This window comes from Ambystoma mexicanum, chromosome 9 (genome assembly GCF_040938575.1).
Source record: "Ambystoma mexicanum isolate Mex_15411 chromosome 9, UKY_AmexF1_1, whole genome shotgun sequence".
Taxonomy (NCBI): Eukaryota; Metazoa; Chordata; class Amphibia; order Caudata; family Ambystomatidae; genus Ambystoma; species Ambystoma mexicanum.
This window is the reverse complement of record NC_090931.1, coordinates 829824113-829841341: the sequence shown is the minus strand read 5'-3', so window position 1 is coordinate 829841341 and position 17229 is coordinate 829824113. Positions and strand designations below refer to the sequence as shown.

Genomic DNA, 17229 nt, shown 5'->3' with positions numbered 1-17229 from the left:
AACTTTTTAACATTGGAAAAGCTTGTTCTTTATCTTAACTTCCACGCCGCTAAACTGCTCATCACTCCCCTGCTCTTTTCCTGCTTGCACTATTGTTTCATTCTTCTTCTTGGTCTCCCTGCTTCTCATCTTGCTCCCTTGCACCATCTGTAATTCTGCATTTCCCCTTGCTCCTCTATTTCTCCTGCTCTTCTTTCCTTTGGGTGGTTATCCTTTGAAGTTCGTCTTCAATTCAGTTTTCGCTGTGTCACTTTCAAATGAGTCCATGAGCTTGCACCGGGTTACCATATTCCCTGGTTTATATGTACATCCCCTCCCGGCCTCTCTGCTCTCAATCTCAGTTCCTTCGATCTGTCCCTCAGCCTCATTGTGCCCAGTCTTGTTTCCACTCTTTTGGTCTTCTTGTTCCCAAGTTCTGGAATGCCCTACCACTACACATTCGGTCAATCTCTCCCTACTCTCTTTTTCATACTTCTCTCAAAAGCTATCTTCTTTCTTCTATGTCTTAACTCCCTTGCTTTCGGTTGAATTCTTTATGCATTTAGTGTTTGTACCTTTTTACCTTAAGTACGGCGCATTGGCAGAAGCGCATTATAAATCAAATAAATACAAATACTGCCACCTGTTTACTGCACCGCTAAATTCATGATGAGGCCGATAGTTCTTTAAAACTGAGTTTATATCCAAAGGAGGAGTGAAATGTAGAATTTCTGTATAGGACTGCTTTTAATAAAAAAATACATTATGGAAGAAAAAACATCCAAAAAAGGTGGTATCCTGGCGGCTCCTTCCCCAACCCCCAAATGTCCTAGATGCGACATGGCACCATATTGGATTCCCAGAATTTAAAGACAAAGGATTTTTCTATGTACCAGTCATACCCTCTTGTGCAGCCTCGTGCGGTGAGAATATTCTGGCATCGCCACATGGAGAGGTGCTGATGTACAGGTGGAACTGCACATTGTCCCTTAATTTGAAGCCGCCACACTCAGACTTGATGAAAATTGATTTCTGCTGCTCTTCTTTTGAACTACGGAAAGACAAGAAAAACTTAAATAAATTAATTGGTCAATAAAGCTTGATTTATTTGCTCAAGGCCTTTTCACCTTTGAAATCTAGTTTATCATAATACTTCTTCCACTGTGCAACAAAATCATTAATGCCTGGTAACTGAAAGTGGTTCTACTGCAACCGATAGCACTTCAAGGCAACATGTATGCTTTACAAATAAATGTAACCAACAAAAACATGAACTAAAATGTGAACAGTTCCCATGTACTGAAATATGAAACGACAAATTAACCAACCAGATGTTAAAAAAAGTAAATACAAAAAAATAAAAAAATAAAATAAGAGTACTTTATGGATGCTGGTTTCGAAAAGGATCATGTGAACATGACATTTTTACCTTAAAAAAAGTTCAAGTTCTGTGTAGAGAAATCGCAGCAGAGATCTGCGAGCTATGATTTCTGCGTGACAGTCATTTAAGGCCAGGCCACGGTCACTCATGTACTCGCCGTTGATGCACTTTGTTCCAGTGGACACACAGATCACCTTTGCATCTTTCACGTCTGTTCCTGCAATGGTGTGAAGAGAGCAAATGATCAGTGTCTGTAATGGGCAGCAACTTGACCTTTCTAGAAAACCTAAACCCACCATTCTCAGTGCAAGACTAACAAGGAAAAGGCAGTGTGATAGATTTATAATCGCTGTGAATTGACGAGGCTACTTTAAGGCACTGGTAAGAGAACTTCGCTGTGTCATGTGTTTGTCATGACGGAGCTTGTATGAAATCTCCACTTCAGTTGCAGTTTTATCTTTCATACAGAAGAAAAGGACACAGCTACGTCACAAAATAAATTATTCAAAGGTAAAGGCACTACCTAATCTGCCAGTTGAACAAAGCGAGAACAAAAAAATTGAGAGCAACAACTGCACAGAACAAATGGGCTGCGGGTGGTGGACATGTCTTGTGACTAGATAACAATGTCATTGTTCTACCCAGCGTGTATCTCCGGATATTCCCAATAAGTTTCTGAAAACACTGGATGTCTCTTGAAAATTGCAGCATCATCCTCTTATTTTCTCGCCGTCTGACATCTTAGTTGGATTCTGTAGGACTACAGACCTCACCATTCTAGGACTAAACATCAAGGATGGGAGAACACCATTTGATATTGCCTCCACTGTTCTCCTTGGTTGGTGGAGAACATACACAATACAAATTTAGGGGAACAAATTTGATACACACATCCACCAGAGACTTACATTCTTCCAACACCACAAGACTAATGACGTTTATAGTACGAAATTCCAGAGAACAGCTCTCCCATTAACAACGCATGGCATGAATTGTCCTGCCTCTCTGACCCTCAACCCGGTTACCGCCTTTCAGAAGTGACCAAAGATAGTCATCTTTGGAGGCACTCTCAGAAAACAGCAATCCAGCCCATTCTGGTCTAATCAGTTGTGAATAAACGTTGCAATTCATGCAAAGTTTGTTCCTAATTGAGTCGACAAGCATGGACCTACCTTTTGTCATTGAAGCCAGGTATCTTTATGCATTATTGTTGGTGCAGCAGATGCTCTCATCGGGCATTTGTGTTTACTTAATGCTCAGGTATTTTAGCTAAATTGTACATTGAATACATATTTGGTGCTTAAGGTCATAGTAACATAAGAACAAACTATTTTTTAAGAAGCGGGAACAGAAGACACCCAAAGGGAACAAAACCCAGCAATGCAGTTTACAATTAGGATATACACAATATTCAATGTAAAACTATTCACAGCAACTCAGTAATTAAATATCCCTCTCTGATAGCACGCACTTATGTGAGTGGGCCAGCGTAAATCTTTAGGATACCAATCCTTTCCGTCAGAGGATGTTTTTTAAAGGTCCCTTAGAGCCCTGGGAGGGAGGGGAGAGGCGCATAATGGCACCCCAGCGCAGTAGTTTCAGGAGTGCAAGACACATGTGTCTAGGGCCTGATTGGGGTGGTCAAAGGCTGTTTTGGAGCAAGCAGCCTAACTGATGCCAGAAGGAGGCAGAAGTTGAAAGTGCTAGGCAGAGGAGGGAGCAGGAGGCAAAGTTAACATCAAGCAGACACTGCTGCAATAATCTAGCTTGCTCAGGACCAAGGCTGCAAACAGGGTCTCGGCCTAGTGAAACGAAAGGCTGGCAATAGCACGTGTATGGCTCAATAACTAAGGAAAATCGTACGTACGGGAGGACCAAGAGCTGCTTGCTGCTTTTAAGTAGTTCTTACATGGAGGCACGTGCTCAGTAAAATAGATGGACGCAGTCGCCCTCCAATGACTAGAATTACATGTTTTAAAGAGGCAGCCCGGCAGTTTCTCATCTTTTCTTAGCCTAGTTTAAACTTTCAATGTCTCATATCAACAATTGGAAGGAAGGCCACTGTTCTTCAGGTGATGTACCACATAACACTCCTTTCATCTCAGAAACAACTTTTTGTTCCATTTTAAAAATTAGTCAGTTTAAGTAAAGGTATCGATGGAAGCCGGCTTCTGCTATTCGATTACATTGGTCTCCCAAAGCATGCAAACTCTGCTGATGATATATATGTATCTCAAGTGTCACTCTTCTGTCTTTCACTACCTTCTGGGGGTGTTTGCGAGCTTTACTGAACTTTTCACTGCCTGTCCACACTCTGGCATGTTATTGTGATTCATTATACCATGCACTGCTGCCATTTTCATGGTCTCCAGGCCCTCTGGTGGATCGGAAAAGGAAGGAGGGCTCGGGGGTTAGTGAGAGTGATGTCCAGTGTTCGCACTTCAGCTAGTTCTCGTTCCTGGAGTGTGTTCCTGGAACCACATGGCTGAACCTCATCGTCTGCTCAGTTCCAAGAAACTGGATCTTTAAGCTGAAGTGAAATCAAAAAGGCTGCTCCGTTGTGGCGTTACCACAGAGCAACACTGGTATGCCGGTCCCATTCACAGCACTTTCTTCTGCATTCTGGGTTGAACTTGATTTGCATCATTCTTCCCTTGTGCCTAACAAGCAATCCTTGCGATGTGGCCTCTGGTTTGGTAGTTAGAATTCTTGTTCCTTCAGTGTGGATTCAATTAGACCCGCCTGCTCTTTCACCAGAACTTCACTCCATGGCATAGACAGAATTTCATTGAGCGGCTAATACTCTGATAGCAGATAATAGGACAAGAGTGCCCAGATGTTCCTAAACTGCATCTCATTTTCCTCTGAAGCGCCAAGATGCTGCAACTGTACTCAGAATCAGCAAAAATAACAGCAGTTCCACTGCTTCTGTGGCTGCAATCAAGATGCTAAAACTCTTTCCTATAGCATAATAAAACAGAGGTCTGATCGAGCTCTTCACTTAATGGAAGCATGCTGGCTAAATACACAAAAGTAATAATTCCTTTACGAACCTAGTAGAAGAGAACCACGGGCATGCAAGGAAAAGGGAACCTATGTGAAATAACCACCAGCCACATGCTTTTTTGTAAACCTTGAAAGGCAGACTAACCTGAACATTTCATTTTGACGCTTATCCTTACCAGATCACTCCGAATTGGAAGCATTGGCCTTTCTGGGGTCCTCTTGGGAGCCTGGGCATGTTAGCTGCTCAGAAGATAGATACGCATCTCCAAGTCAGTGGCAAGCTCTAGCTCCCTATTTTGTCAATGCTTAAATTAGCGAGACAGATGATGCTAGCCTGTTGCAGTTTATTATGAAGAAACATGACAATCCGTGGAAAGGATATACAAATAGTGAAATGATGGAGAAGGAGTGATAATTCAGGAAAATTAAAAACTCACACATGGAAGATTAGGGGGAAGTTATAAAGAGGAATTAACATTCCTGACAAGTGTCGAATTTTACGCATTATTGCACTAAATAAATGAAACCTTAAAACAGCCAGCCAGAAGTGGTGTTGCCAAGAGCGTCAAAAGTGAATCAATTAGGTGACTGAGATGTAGTGGATTCCAATGATGTGGGCAAGCACATGCACATCACTGTGGTTCTCATTACGAGTAGTGCAGAAACTCAAATATTCCACTCTTCACTATTTACCGGTTCTGTTACCAAAGCCCCACGCCCCCACCTGATTTTATAAGGTGGGCAAACAATGCCACACACACGCGTGGAAACTAGTGAGTATTATCTATGCGGCAATAAAGCATTCTCCAATGGAGCCCAATCAGACTTCAAAATAACTCACTAATAATAATGTGGAATAACTCGAGGACGAAGGACCCTAGGACTAAATCGGCTGGTATATCACCTTAACTGCACAGTAATACTGTTAAACTCATATGATTCAATTAATCAGTTTATTTTCATAACAGGTCAACATACAGTAAGAAATGATGGCTCAGGTAAAACACATTTTGGGTTCTTAAATGAATCTGTGGCAGGAAAAATTTGCAAAATGCACCAGATTCACAAAACGGTGAGAAAGTCCACTTGCAACCAAGCCAAATTAAAGAAATCGCTAACTGCAACCGAATGGACGGGCATGGCAGTGTATTGCCATACACACACACTTGGTACATGCAAAACGGGAGCAGTGGCAATGGCTAGTCAATTCAAATGTGGGTTGCAACAGACTCGCAAAACAAAAAAGAAACGTGTTCCTATAACGTAGCCCTTTGGTCATGTTCCTGTGTATTTGCTTATGTCCCAAATCAGCATTGCGTCAAGTTGGAACTAATGTCAGTTTTAAAAGACATTCTTCTCTTAAAGTAGATCACGTTCCCTAAATTTGGACCCCACTTTCAGGAAAAATATACCACAAAATATACCACCCTCTCCCAAAAAAAGAAAAGAAAAAAATGTACTTTTCGTAATCCCATATTTTACGCTTTGCGTAACTGCCATCCGTTTTGTTGGCTGAACCAGGTTCACGTGTGTAAAAAGTGCAGAAGCCGTAAATCATGTGTGCAACATTTGTGATTCGTTGTGCAATTTGCAGTTGGTTGCAGGAGCAATATGCATCAGACACATTCATTTTTTACCCCCATCATCTCTTTTCCTCATCACCACCCCTCTTCTCGCTCCCCTACTCCATTCACAAAACCCCCAACCCTAACTTTCATCACACTTACTTTCTTCTCTCTTCTATCCCCAGCACCTCCTTACTTCACAGACTCAACATCATTATGCTTCTACATCTGACTCTTTATATGGCTCTTTGGATTGCTTACAAGACTTTCTTTACCTCCGACTTCCTTTCCAGTCTCCCCCTCTTTACCTCATTACCCTTACAGAAACCTGCATTTCTCCCTCAGTCGCTGCAACCCTTGCTGCCCTTCAGGACACTGCCTACACCTTCAAACACTCTCCATGCCCAGCTAGTAGGGGTGGAGTATGACTGTTTGCATCTTCCAAACTTACCACCTCTCCCACTCCTCCTATCACACTATTTCTCTCTATTTCGAATACACCATCACCACAAGCACTGCTCCCTATGGCATTCATATTATAGGCATCCACTGGGTATTCCTACAAAATATCGTAGACCATTACTGCAAATTCGAACAAAATGCTGAAATGTAAAAGCCCCACTTCACTGGATACATATTTGGTGGCATGGGTTATGTTAATAATAAAGTTAGGGGGTTATGGGAGGGGCTGTCGGGGATCTCCTCCCACATATATATGCAGCGAAATGGGGTAAAAAAAAGAATTCAGCACTTTCGCATTCACAGTAACAGATGCAATATTTTCACATAGATCCATCCGGTGTCAACGTTGCATGGGAAAAGGTTGTCAGGGGCCGCACTTCCCCAAATTTGCACTCCCATGAAAATCAAGCATTTACCCAAATATTCTAGGACTGGTGTTAGACTAAATAACCACCCTAAAATATGTGGCCAAGGCTTTTAGGGGTGCAGGGAAAAAAGTCACCTACATGGCAACTTTTTCCCAGGAGTCATTTTCACATAGAGCCATATTATAGTTCTCCGTCGGCCACCTGGTCCATATGGTCAATTTGTTGACCACCTCTCCAAACTAAATGACTCCTTTCCTCCCCATCATCACCTAATTGCCACTGGTGACTTACCTCTCCTCTCTCCACTGACCTTCGCTCTCTTCTCCTTAACCACTTGCTCTCTTCTGTCCACACTCTGCCCACCAATTCAAATGATAACTCCCTTGACTTAGTCTCATCTCCTCTCTCCACCTCTAATATCTCCATCGCTCCATCTTCCTCTGATCATTCTATTGTCTTTGCCCCAATCTTCACTCCTCCTTCCATCCAACTCTCAATTTATAAGTTTCCTTACCAGACACAAGTTTCCCCCCTCTAAATTCCCTTTCCCATTTCTACCACTCAGACCTACGTCACTCTCCTCCAAAGCAAAATCTACTGATAAAGCCTTCACTAACTAGAAAACTGCATTTAACACTCCCTTTCCTCTCACTTCCCTCTTACTACATTCCCCCCTAAACTCTGCCCTCCAAGGATGGCCTTGGATTACACCTACCATCTGCACCTTGAAAATGAGGAGGAAAAAGCTTCTCGACAGGCAAAAGCAAAGATTTAGACACTCCTTGGATCTCCAACTAAACCAGACAGCTCTTCAAAACGACTCCTCTGTCTCGACTCTGCCAAACGTGACTTCTACCTCTCTCATTTCGTCTCAATCCTCACAGCGTAGGCACTCCAAAAATCTCTCAACTCAATTCTCCCTCCTCCATCTCCTCTCCTCTTTCTGCTAACGATATATAGCTCTCTACTTTGTTACCTTGTATCCCACATGCCTGATCACTTTTCTCCACCACCTCTATCCTCCTCTTCTGTGACAATGGCTTCCTTTGCCCTCACTAACCCGGATGAGATTCTTGACTTTCTCCTCAGGGCCAACCCTTCATGTGCCCCATCAACCCTCTATTCCCAACCATAGTGAAGTGCTGCATATCTTACTTCCCTCTTCAACTCTCTTGACAGTGTAACTTTTCAATCATTCAACAAGTCGGCTAATGTCATCCCTATCCTTAAGAAACTGGCCTAGATCCGAACTATCTTGTTGCCCTATCTCTCTTCTACCTCACTATTCCAAAATCCTAGATCATGTAGTTTTCAGCCGACTCACTGAGGTCCTTGACATGCACAATGTCCGGGATCCTCTTTGATCTGGCTACCAAACTCTGCACTCTACCAGTTCTCCTCAATATCAGCAACTGCATCTCTTCCGCTTGTTATGCTAACTTTTCATCTATTCTTATTCTTCGCAACCTCTCTGCTGCCTTTCGATACAGTCAACCATTATGACCTACTCTCAACAATCTCCCTCATCGGCATCAGGGACAACGCCCTCGCTTGGTATACTTCATATCTCGCCCCAGACACATTCAGATGTCCTTGAACAGCCTTACCTCCCCACTCTCCCCCTTATAGTTGGTGTTGCCCCAGGGTCAGTCCTGGATCCACTTCGCTTCACGCTCTCTACCGCTGCTCCTGGCACCAATGATATCCTCCACTTCTCCCATCAACTCTTGGCGGATAACACTAAGATCTTCTCCTTATCTGATGAGCTACGTTCAAAAAGCTCTCCCAGCCATCAAATACTGGATGGCACCTCACTTGCCCATGCTCAGCTCCACCAATACTGAAGTTCTCTACTTCCATCCAAACAGGCTATCCTCTCCCCCTCTTATATTCTTCTCTCCTGACTACCATCCCGAGTCCGCTGCAACTCACAACCTTGGTGCGTTTTCGACCCCTCTCACAACTTCTCGCTCATCTCCAAATCTGCCACTGCAGCCAGAACTCATCTCCTCAACATTAGAAAAAATAGACCTCTTCTTCCCTCCAGCAATGCTAAACACCTAATCTCCTCTTTAGTACTGTCTTGATCTGACTAATGTTCCAGTCTACTCCATGGCCTTCCTAACTATGCTTTTTCATCTCTGGACAAAGTCTTCAACATTGCTGTCCATACACTCTTCAACCATCCCTGCTTCACCTCCACCTCCCCACCTCGTCATTTAGGCTGGTTATCTATGAGACAGAGGCACAATATAAACTCATGAATCATCTTCAGAACTATACATGTACTTGCCCAACCATACCAATTGGCCCATCTCACTTCCTACAATCATCCTGGTCTCCCCTCCATGCCACCCATTGTGCACCTTGCACTCCCTCTAGTTTCTGCTCTCTCCCTCTCCTCACTCCCTTAAATGCTCTTACTCTCCCTCTACGCACTACTCGCACTCTATTTAAATCCAAACTCCCAGCTCTGCTCCTATCCGACAAACCACTTGCACAGCATTCCAAGCCATCACATCTGCCGGCTCTCCTCTCCCCCTAAAACTACTCCACGTAACCCATACATCACCCCTGATCTGAAAACATAGCACTTCCTTCACTATCCCATTCCTTTATCCTGATCTACTATCCTTGTCTCTGGTTCATGTTTCTACCTCTCCTGCATCATCTGGTCTTATATCCACACCCTCTCACCCATTGTTAAGGACACTGGTCGTCCGCTCTGTAAATCAATGTTAAAATGTTTTGCAGGCATTTTTGTACTAGAAATGTATTGTTTCTCCGGATATCTACATTAAATAAAATAAATACATTTAGGCAATGGCAAGTTTAGAGTGGGGAAACTATACATCAGGAAGACAGAGAGCCAGCTCTAAAAAAATAAGAATGACAATTCAGCAGCAGGAAGGAAGACGGACACAAAATGACAAGTAATGCGAGTGCTGACATTGAACTGAAAAGCTGATGACACGCAGGGGGAACGCATAAGTCACTGCATTGTAGTTTACGCCTGGGGGAACCAATCTTTCGCAAGGAGTCAATTCTGTGAAAGAATATTTCAAAGAAAAAGAGCTCGCTACATCTCCATCATACACATATATTATTGCTACAAAGTTACCTTGAGTGTGGTAAAAGACTCATTTTAAGTTCTAGAATTTTTGCGACAAGTGAGATATTTAAACAAGCGGCCCTCTTTATGCATGCTAATAATATACATAGGTGGATGTTTTTTAAATCCCCAATTATTTTTATTCTGTCACAAAATGTTGGGGTTTATTTTCCAGCTGATTTAAATCAGCAAAGACTCAATGAATTATTTTTTAAGCTCAGTCTTTTTTTAAATGTAATCTTTGTAAACTAAATTGTGGTTTTTGTAAAGAATTAGGTTTTTGCGGTGCAAACCTTTTTGGTGATTAACCTCAAAATTCACTAAAGCAAATTTTGAAGCAAAATCCACCAATTTTGAATTTGGGCGAGTTAAATTAATCACGGTCTACATGTAAACCAAACACGTTGTGAGAGAGGATAAAAGAAACAGTGCTTCAGGCAATATGCTCAGAATAATGCCTGAAGAGCCCTCTTACTTGGAGAGCATTACATTAAACTAGCTGTGCCTGGTGTGTCAATCATGAGCCGAGATAGTGCCCTCTCTATTTTGTGGTTTCTTTACGCACCCTGCTACTCAGTCTTACTCTAGGATTCCGTCTCTTTCTATGTGGGTGAGACCCACATTGATAGCTGTGCATTTGTTAGAGTCACTACAGCTGCTGCTGAAAGCTGAAAGCTGCAGAGGACAAATATCTTTTGCGGTGGAGGAGAGTTCTGCAAAAGCAAATGCTTTATTTGTACTAACATTGAAACTGGTTCTTTGTAAAATTGTACAACGTTCAATCATCAATTACAGTACATATTTCAGTCATAATAAAAACGTCACACTTATCTTACTTAGTCAAGCACATAATCAAATCACAGAACATAACAACAATTATCTTCGAAGATAAGATCATTGCAAGGTTGACAGTCTGGTATACTCCTATTCTACCCATTCAAAATAGCCTATATGAGAAAGGGGAAGGGGAACACCAGTGAGGGTGCCAGCCCGCTTTGCATAAATCAAATCATTTGACAACATAGGAATGACCAGATCTCTTTATACTTGACAAATATACTGGTGATGATAGGGATTCAAGGATTCAACTCTAATTTTATTTTCCACAACACTTATCACTCGCCTGTACATTGAAATGTTTTAAACAATGAATTGTGCGTACCGATTCGGAGCGCCTGAGGTTTGCATGGTAGGATAGTATTGCCGGCACAGCATTTCAGATTAACATGAAAAACCCAATAGGAGTGCCTCTAAACATGTTTTATTTGTTCAGTTTGTTTATTTACTAATATTTATTCCCTCTGTTTAATCTGTTGTACTTTGGTATATTGTTCAAATTGTCTCAATATAATCCGATATTCCTACATGTCCTGGTGTAGTCTTTTGTCCCTTGTTGCACCCTTTAGGAGGTGCCTCTGCGCATAACACTTTTACAATAGCCAGAAGGACCTCATTTAATATTTTGCCCATTTTCAGATGGTCGCAAGGCACTCGATGACTATTTATTGGCCATTTAAAATGGCCCCCGATAAATACATTTTCCTTCTAGTATTGCTTGTTACTGACCACTTTTCACTTCTATTATTGCTTGTATGTGTTACAGTGCCTGTAGTAGAGCTGCCAGGCGCCAACGCAAGGTAGGTTTCTATGGTGCTGGGCCTGCAGAGCACAGCATACCTACTCTCTCTAAGTGCTGTGGGTAAGATGGTCTGAGATTAGCTTCCATCTCTATCACACAAAATAGCATTCTTGCTGTCAGACAGTTCTCTGGTGTTGGTCATCGGTCGTTACAGAAGCTTCGGTCTCACAACGAGAGAGGTAACGTACAATAATGTGCGAATTACTTCTAAAATAGTTGGATGATCATTGAATCACTGCAGGATGGTTTCTAAAGTAATGCTTTTAGACTATGGCTTCTCCTACAACATTTCTGCTCACAGACAGCAGCCAGATGCTCTTGCAGGGCTTGGGAAACACTCACTGCTCTGTCCGAGGGTTTGGCCAGATGCTTAGTCACCAGAGCTTGACTGGTAAGTCTTCTTGAACAACGGTGCTGTATGCACAAGGGAAGCAGACCCATTTGATTTAACAGGTGTGAGCTCTCGACTGACAATAGCACTTACATTTGGCTGAATGTAGTACAAGTAGTTGCTTGATGTTTGTTTCATATGCCAGTTTTTTGTTGCCATTACTTGGACTACTGCTAACCTTGTGCAGTGGTGATGCAGGAAACCCAGAAGGCAGTCTGCTTTGGTACACTCCATTCAGGCTGGCCTTGGTTTCTTCTTCCACTATTTCTGGTAAAAACAGTCTTCACCAATCTGGCCTTACCTGCCCTGAATGTAGTGATATTATTAGCCCATTTTCAGTTCCAGACCCCTCTCGGAACAGAAATGTTGTTCAGACTTCAGGAAAAACCTGCACTTGGCTTCAGGGACATTGAGACACAGGACTATGGTTTCAAAAGAGCACAGGAAATCAATGCTACAGCAGGTTTACATGGAAGGAGTAGGAAGGACAGACTTTCTAGATATTCAAAAATGTGGCTGTGACAGCTTGGGCATTGGACGCATTTTCACCCGGAAGTTTATTTCTGACCAGAAACAGAGGATGGGAAAGAGGCTTTTTTTTCTTTATAAAGCATCCAAAAGCCCTTCCAAGTCAGTATCTTTCACATTTCAAGGCTAAAATGGCCACGCAAGTACCTTAACTTCTGCTAAAAGCCTTTTCACTAATGTTCCTACAACCAAGGACGCAATTACTGGCCTTTGGAAGCCGGTTTACTCTGTATATCCAAATGACTTAAGGTATTTCATAGTTGTTTTACAAGAATAAGGGGGAAAACCCTCCCTATTTTGTGCAATTAAGAAGATAAACCTGCCACAGGAACACTATTGACCACAAAAACAATGCAGACTAAAGTGAAGCCTAGTATGATGCGATATGGAACAGACTCTTTATAACTATTTCCACCTCAAGATGCCAGGCCTTTTGAATAATTTCCATCTACCAGTTTGGGTACTCCATTCTCTTACCAACTGTTAACAACATTCACCTTTATACAATGCCAGTCTTGGCTCGTGCTTGCCAGTCACACATCATTCTGGAGTTTGACATGGGGTACAAGTATAAAGATGCCCACCCAAGTATATAAGCCACCAAACTTCCAGGTTTGCCCAAGCACATTCTTGAGCTTCTCATGCATCCAACATTACATTGTGCACTAACTTAAAATTCTCCAAATCTGCCTTGGAAACACAACCCAATTATCACAAGAGTTTTAGTTTAGTTTCATTAGTTTATTTATAGTGCGCAGTCGAACCCTCGGGTAACTGGGCGCATTGGATTAGGAACAGCAATGTTACAGATAGTTGCACATACAGTAAGGTCATAGGTGAAGCGGTACAAATGAAGTATGAGTGACCTGGTTACAAAGTGGTCGACATTCGGAGAAATAAAGGTAAGGGATGAATGGGTATATATAAAAGAGAGTTGAAAGCATAGGTATAGTGATATTCGGAAGCATGATTGGTCTAGGTGCAGTTGACAATCTATTGTTGAGAGGCAAAAGATTCTTTTACCTTGGCTCGGAATGACCAGAACGAAGTTTCAGCTCGGATTGTCATAGGAAGAGCATTCCAGGTTTTAGCTGCTAGCACAGGGAAACTAGATCCAACCGCTGTTTTCAAATTGAACTTGGGGATGACAAGTTGGTGTAGATATGGGGATCTAGGTCTGGAAGAGTTCTGTCTTGTGAATTTGTCTGAGAGGTATCGTGGGGCTGACAGGTGAAGGCATTTGTGAGTGATGACCAGTGCTCAGAGTTGAATTCTCTCACGGATATGTAGCCAATGGACTTCCTTTCTGGCCGAGGAGATATGGGCTTTTTGTGGGAGATTAAGTGCGCATCTAAGTGCATTGATCTGGAGTATTTGTAGTCTGTTCAGTATGTGGTTTGTGGAGCCAAGGAATAGAGTGTTACAATAGTCTAATTTGGACAATATAAGGGCTCTGGCCAAGGTGAGGCGACTGTCAGAGGATAGGAAAGGTTTGCAGGCGTTGATACATTTATTTGTATATGCTGTTGAGGAGATGGTAGCATTAATTTGTTTTTTCAGGGAGAGTGTAGAGTCAAGATACAGGCCAAGTGTTTTGACTTCTTTCGAAACTTTAATGAGATTGCCATCAATGACAAAGGATTGGTATCTGGGGTCAAGTTTATTGAGACAGGCCTGTGATCCGGCTATCAGCAGTTCCGTCTTGTCATCGTTTAAGCAGAGGCTGTGGGTGGCCATCCATGCTTGGATTTCGAGACAGATCTCGTTTAGCTTTGCAACATCCTCATCATAGCATCCCGAGAGCGCGATGACGGCCTGGGTGTCATTGGCATAGTTAGTATATGTAACGCCCAGGTCGTCAAGACAGTCGAAGAGGAGCTTAGTGAAGATATTGTAAAGTGTGTGGGAAATGCAGGAACCTTGGGGGACTCCGCATTGGATCGAAGAGGGGTCAGCGGCTGCACCGCCTGAGGGGGCAAAGACCCTGGTTGTTCTGTCTGAGAGGAAGGATTGAATCCAATTGGAAGCATCCTGGGAGAATGCTGCAGCCGAGGAGAGGTGTTTGGTGACTATTTCGTGTGAGTATTTCATGGTCAACTAGGTCAAAGGCTGCAGATAGGTCTAACAAAAGCAAGATGGCCAAGTTGCCCTTGTCTTTAGCTTCATCCATTTGGATTTTTAAGCCCAGGAGGGCTGTTACGGTCCCGTGTCTGGGTCTAAAGCCAGATTGTCTTAGGCCTAGTAAGTTATTGTCTTCCAAATGTTGTTGTATTTGGAGGTAGGCTACTCTATTATCTTTAACAGGAAGTGGACAGTTGTGATGGGTCTGTAGTTTGTGGGCGTATTGGGGTCGAGGTTGGGCTTTCTGAGTAGAGGTAGGACACAGGCTTCTTTGAGGTTGTCTGGGACTACTGAATTTTTGAAGGAGGAGTTGATAAGAGTGGTGACCAATGGGGCTAGATCTTGGGCACCGTCCTTGATGACTGATGTAGGGCATAGGTCGCCCAGAGAGTTAGACGGTTTTAGGCTGGCAATTATATTAATGACTTCGCTCTCTGTGACAGGCGAGAAGCGGAAGAGAGGGCATTTAGTGTGGAGTGAGTTGGAGGTGATGTTAGTGTGGTCTTTGGCAGTGATACTGGCTCTTTAGCGTCTATTTTAGCTTGCAAGAGGGCTATTTTATTTGAGAGTGCTAGGTGTATGTTATTGCACCAGGTTTTGTCCATTAAGCAGTCATAAGAGGGGGGCGCTGGGGATTCTAATTCTCGTAGGATAGAGAATAGCTCTTTTGTGCCAGATTTGGCGTTGTGGATTCTCGTATTGAAAATCTCTTTTTTTGGCGTTTGTGATGGCAGCTTTGTATGTAGATGCTGCAGATGAGAATGTTTCTTTCGTAGCTGGTGAGGGGGCTTTCCTCCAGCTGGTTTCAGCTGATCTTTTAAGATTGCGGAGTGCTTTTAGTTCTGCCGAGAACCATTTATTCACATGGGTAGAAGGTTTAATCTTTGTTAGTTTTAGAGGCACTATTTGGTTAAGGGCTAGTTCAACTGTGTCAGGACACATGCGCCTCCTCCCTTGTGTAGAACCATGGTCCACCGACCAGGACTAACACGCACCCATGCGATTATAAAGCACTCTTTCCCCTACTGGATCCCTTCCTACGTTTGTATCATCTCGTCCTGATTTTCCCTTTTCCCATCCTCTTATCTTCCGCTTGCTCATTTTCTTTCTTCCACCAGGCTACGTTCTAGATACCCCTGGCGGGGGGGCACACAATGACCCTTCACTGACAAGCCTAGGTGCTCAGATACTACTACAGCGGTGACATGGTGTAGTATAAAAGCCCACTAATATAACATTAACATTATAAATTACTAGTCATAGACATTTTGAAATTTGCATCCTACATCCCATTAATCCTTTAAAGTGGATAAATAGCGATTATCCCTTCAATTGGGATAATCGCTATTTATCCACTTTAAAAGATGTGTATGGAAAATGTAATGTGTTATCACCAATTCAGGGTTAGGACTTTGTAATTTTGGTCACAGAAAAGACAATATGAAAAAGAAAAAAACATTTTACAGGTTTAGAATTACCAATTTCGGGCGCGAGGATTGAACAGTGGTGCGCCAGCATTTTCCAAACTGGTATATTTCACAACACTAAAAACTGTGTGGTTAACATTTGTTTCACAACACACTGGATACCACAGTATCAGAGTCACAGTGATCTGACGTCGCAGCCTGGCCACTGCTACCCTGACACAAAAACTGCAAGTCTGAATAAACAAAAGCGCAGTACCCTCAATTCAAGGCTTGAAGGAGATTGTGGCAGGGATCTGAAAACTGTGGCTGCACCTTTATTTTGGCCTCCATAGGTGAAATGGCCTCATCAACAGGGGCTTTTGGAGTTTTCCATATAGGCTTCTAGGGGGCCAGTAGAAGCAGTGTAGAGTCACCCCATATTCTTCCCCATCCTTTGTACTGGACTACATTTTCTCCTGCCTTGACCTGGAAATGCCCTTAAATTTGCTTTCTGCAGACAAACTAAGTACTCGCTTGTTTAAATCACCAACTTCACAATAGCATTCAAGACTTTGCCAAAGATAAGACATGGCATTGCTTTTGCATCATATCCCCCCTCCCCCAAAAGGAGCAATGTATGCACTGTGTGTGCCACAATTATTTGCTGCTCTGTGTATTTCCATAATTGTGAAACTTTACCTGTCGTCATGACAATCCCAGCCAGAACTTTTCTACGTGCATGGGGTGACGTGAAATTATCAGTCAGGTCACTGAATTTATCTACCACTAGACGGGCAACCGCATCAGCCAGCACCTGTGGAAACCCAATGCACATAGATAAATTAGAAACGGAATCAAGCACACCTTATTTTTACTAAAACAGAATTATAATCAAAATTACATAGAGTACTCTCAACCAGACACAGTCATAGAACCAACAGAAAGTTCAAATTCCCCAAGATGACCTTGCCAAACATGTTGAGAAACTTGGTAAGATCAGAGACGGGATTAAAGAAAAATATACTCGGTCTTCTTTGAAATATTAAAGTGCATATTTGTTTGCAACAAAATTCATAATCAAGAGCAACGTTTAGAAAAGCTTACACATCAAGAGAAAAGGTTTAGACTAAAATAAAAGAATGCTGGAAGTAGGATCTCCCAATGAGGACATAGCAATCATCCCTGTGTTGGGGGGCATACATGGCCCACCAGCCAGAGCCTAGGGAAGCCTGAGCAGAAGGAGGGCCTCGGGTAGGGCTGTGGGTCGTTAC

At 42.7% G+C, this 17229-nt stretch overlaps 1 protein-coding gene across 10 annotated transcripts in view; it reads right to left on the bottom strand.

Annotated features, from left to right (window-relative positions):
* The window catches only part of ADARB1 (adenosine deaminase RNA specific B1), a 1064814-nt gene that overhangs the window by 72541 nt on the left and 975044 nt on the right, over positions 1-17229 (bottom strand). For 8 of the 10 annotated variants that reach the window (XM_069615858.1, XM_069615857.1, XM_069615861.1 and 5 more), the window contains 3 exons: positions 16658-16772; positions 1409-1577; positions 873-1030 (listed from right to left, as the gene is read on the bottom strand). In XM_069615858.1, the coding sequence (XP_069471959.1) occupies positions 873-1030; positions 1409-1577; positions 16658-16772 (442 nt within the window). The remainder of the gene's footprint in view (positions 1-872; positions 1031-1408; positions 1578-16657; positions 16773-17229) is intronic. The other 2 variants (XM_069615862.1, XM_069615855.1) reach the window with 1 other exon arrangement.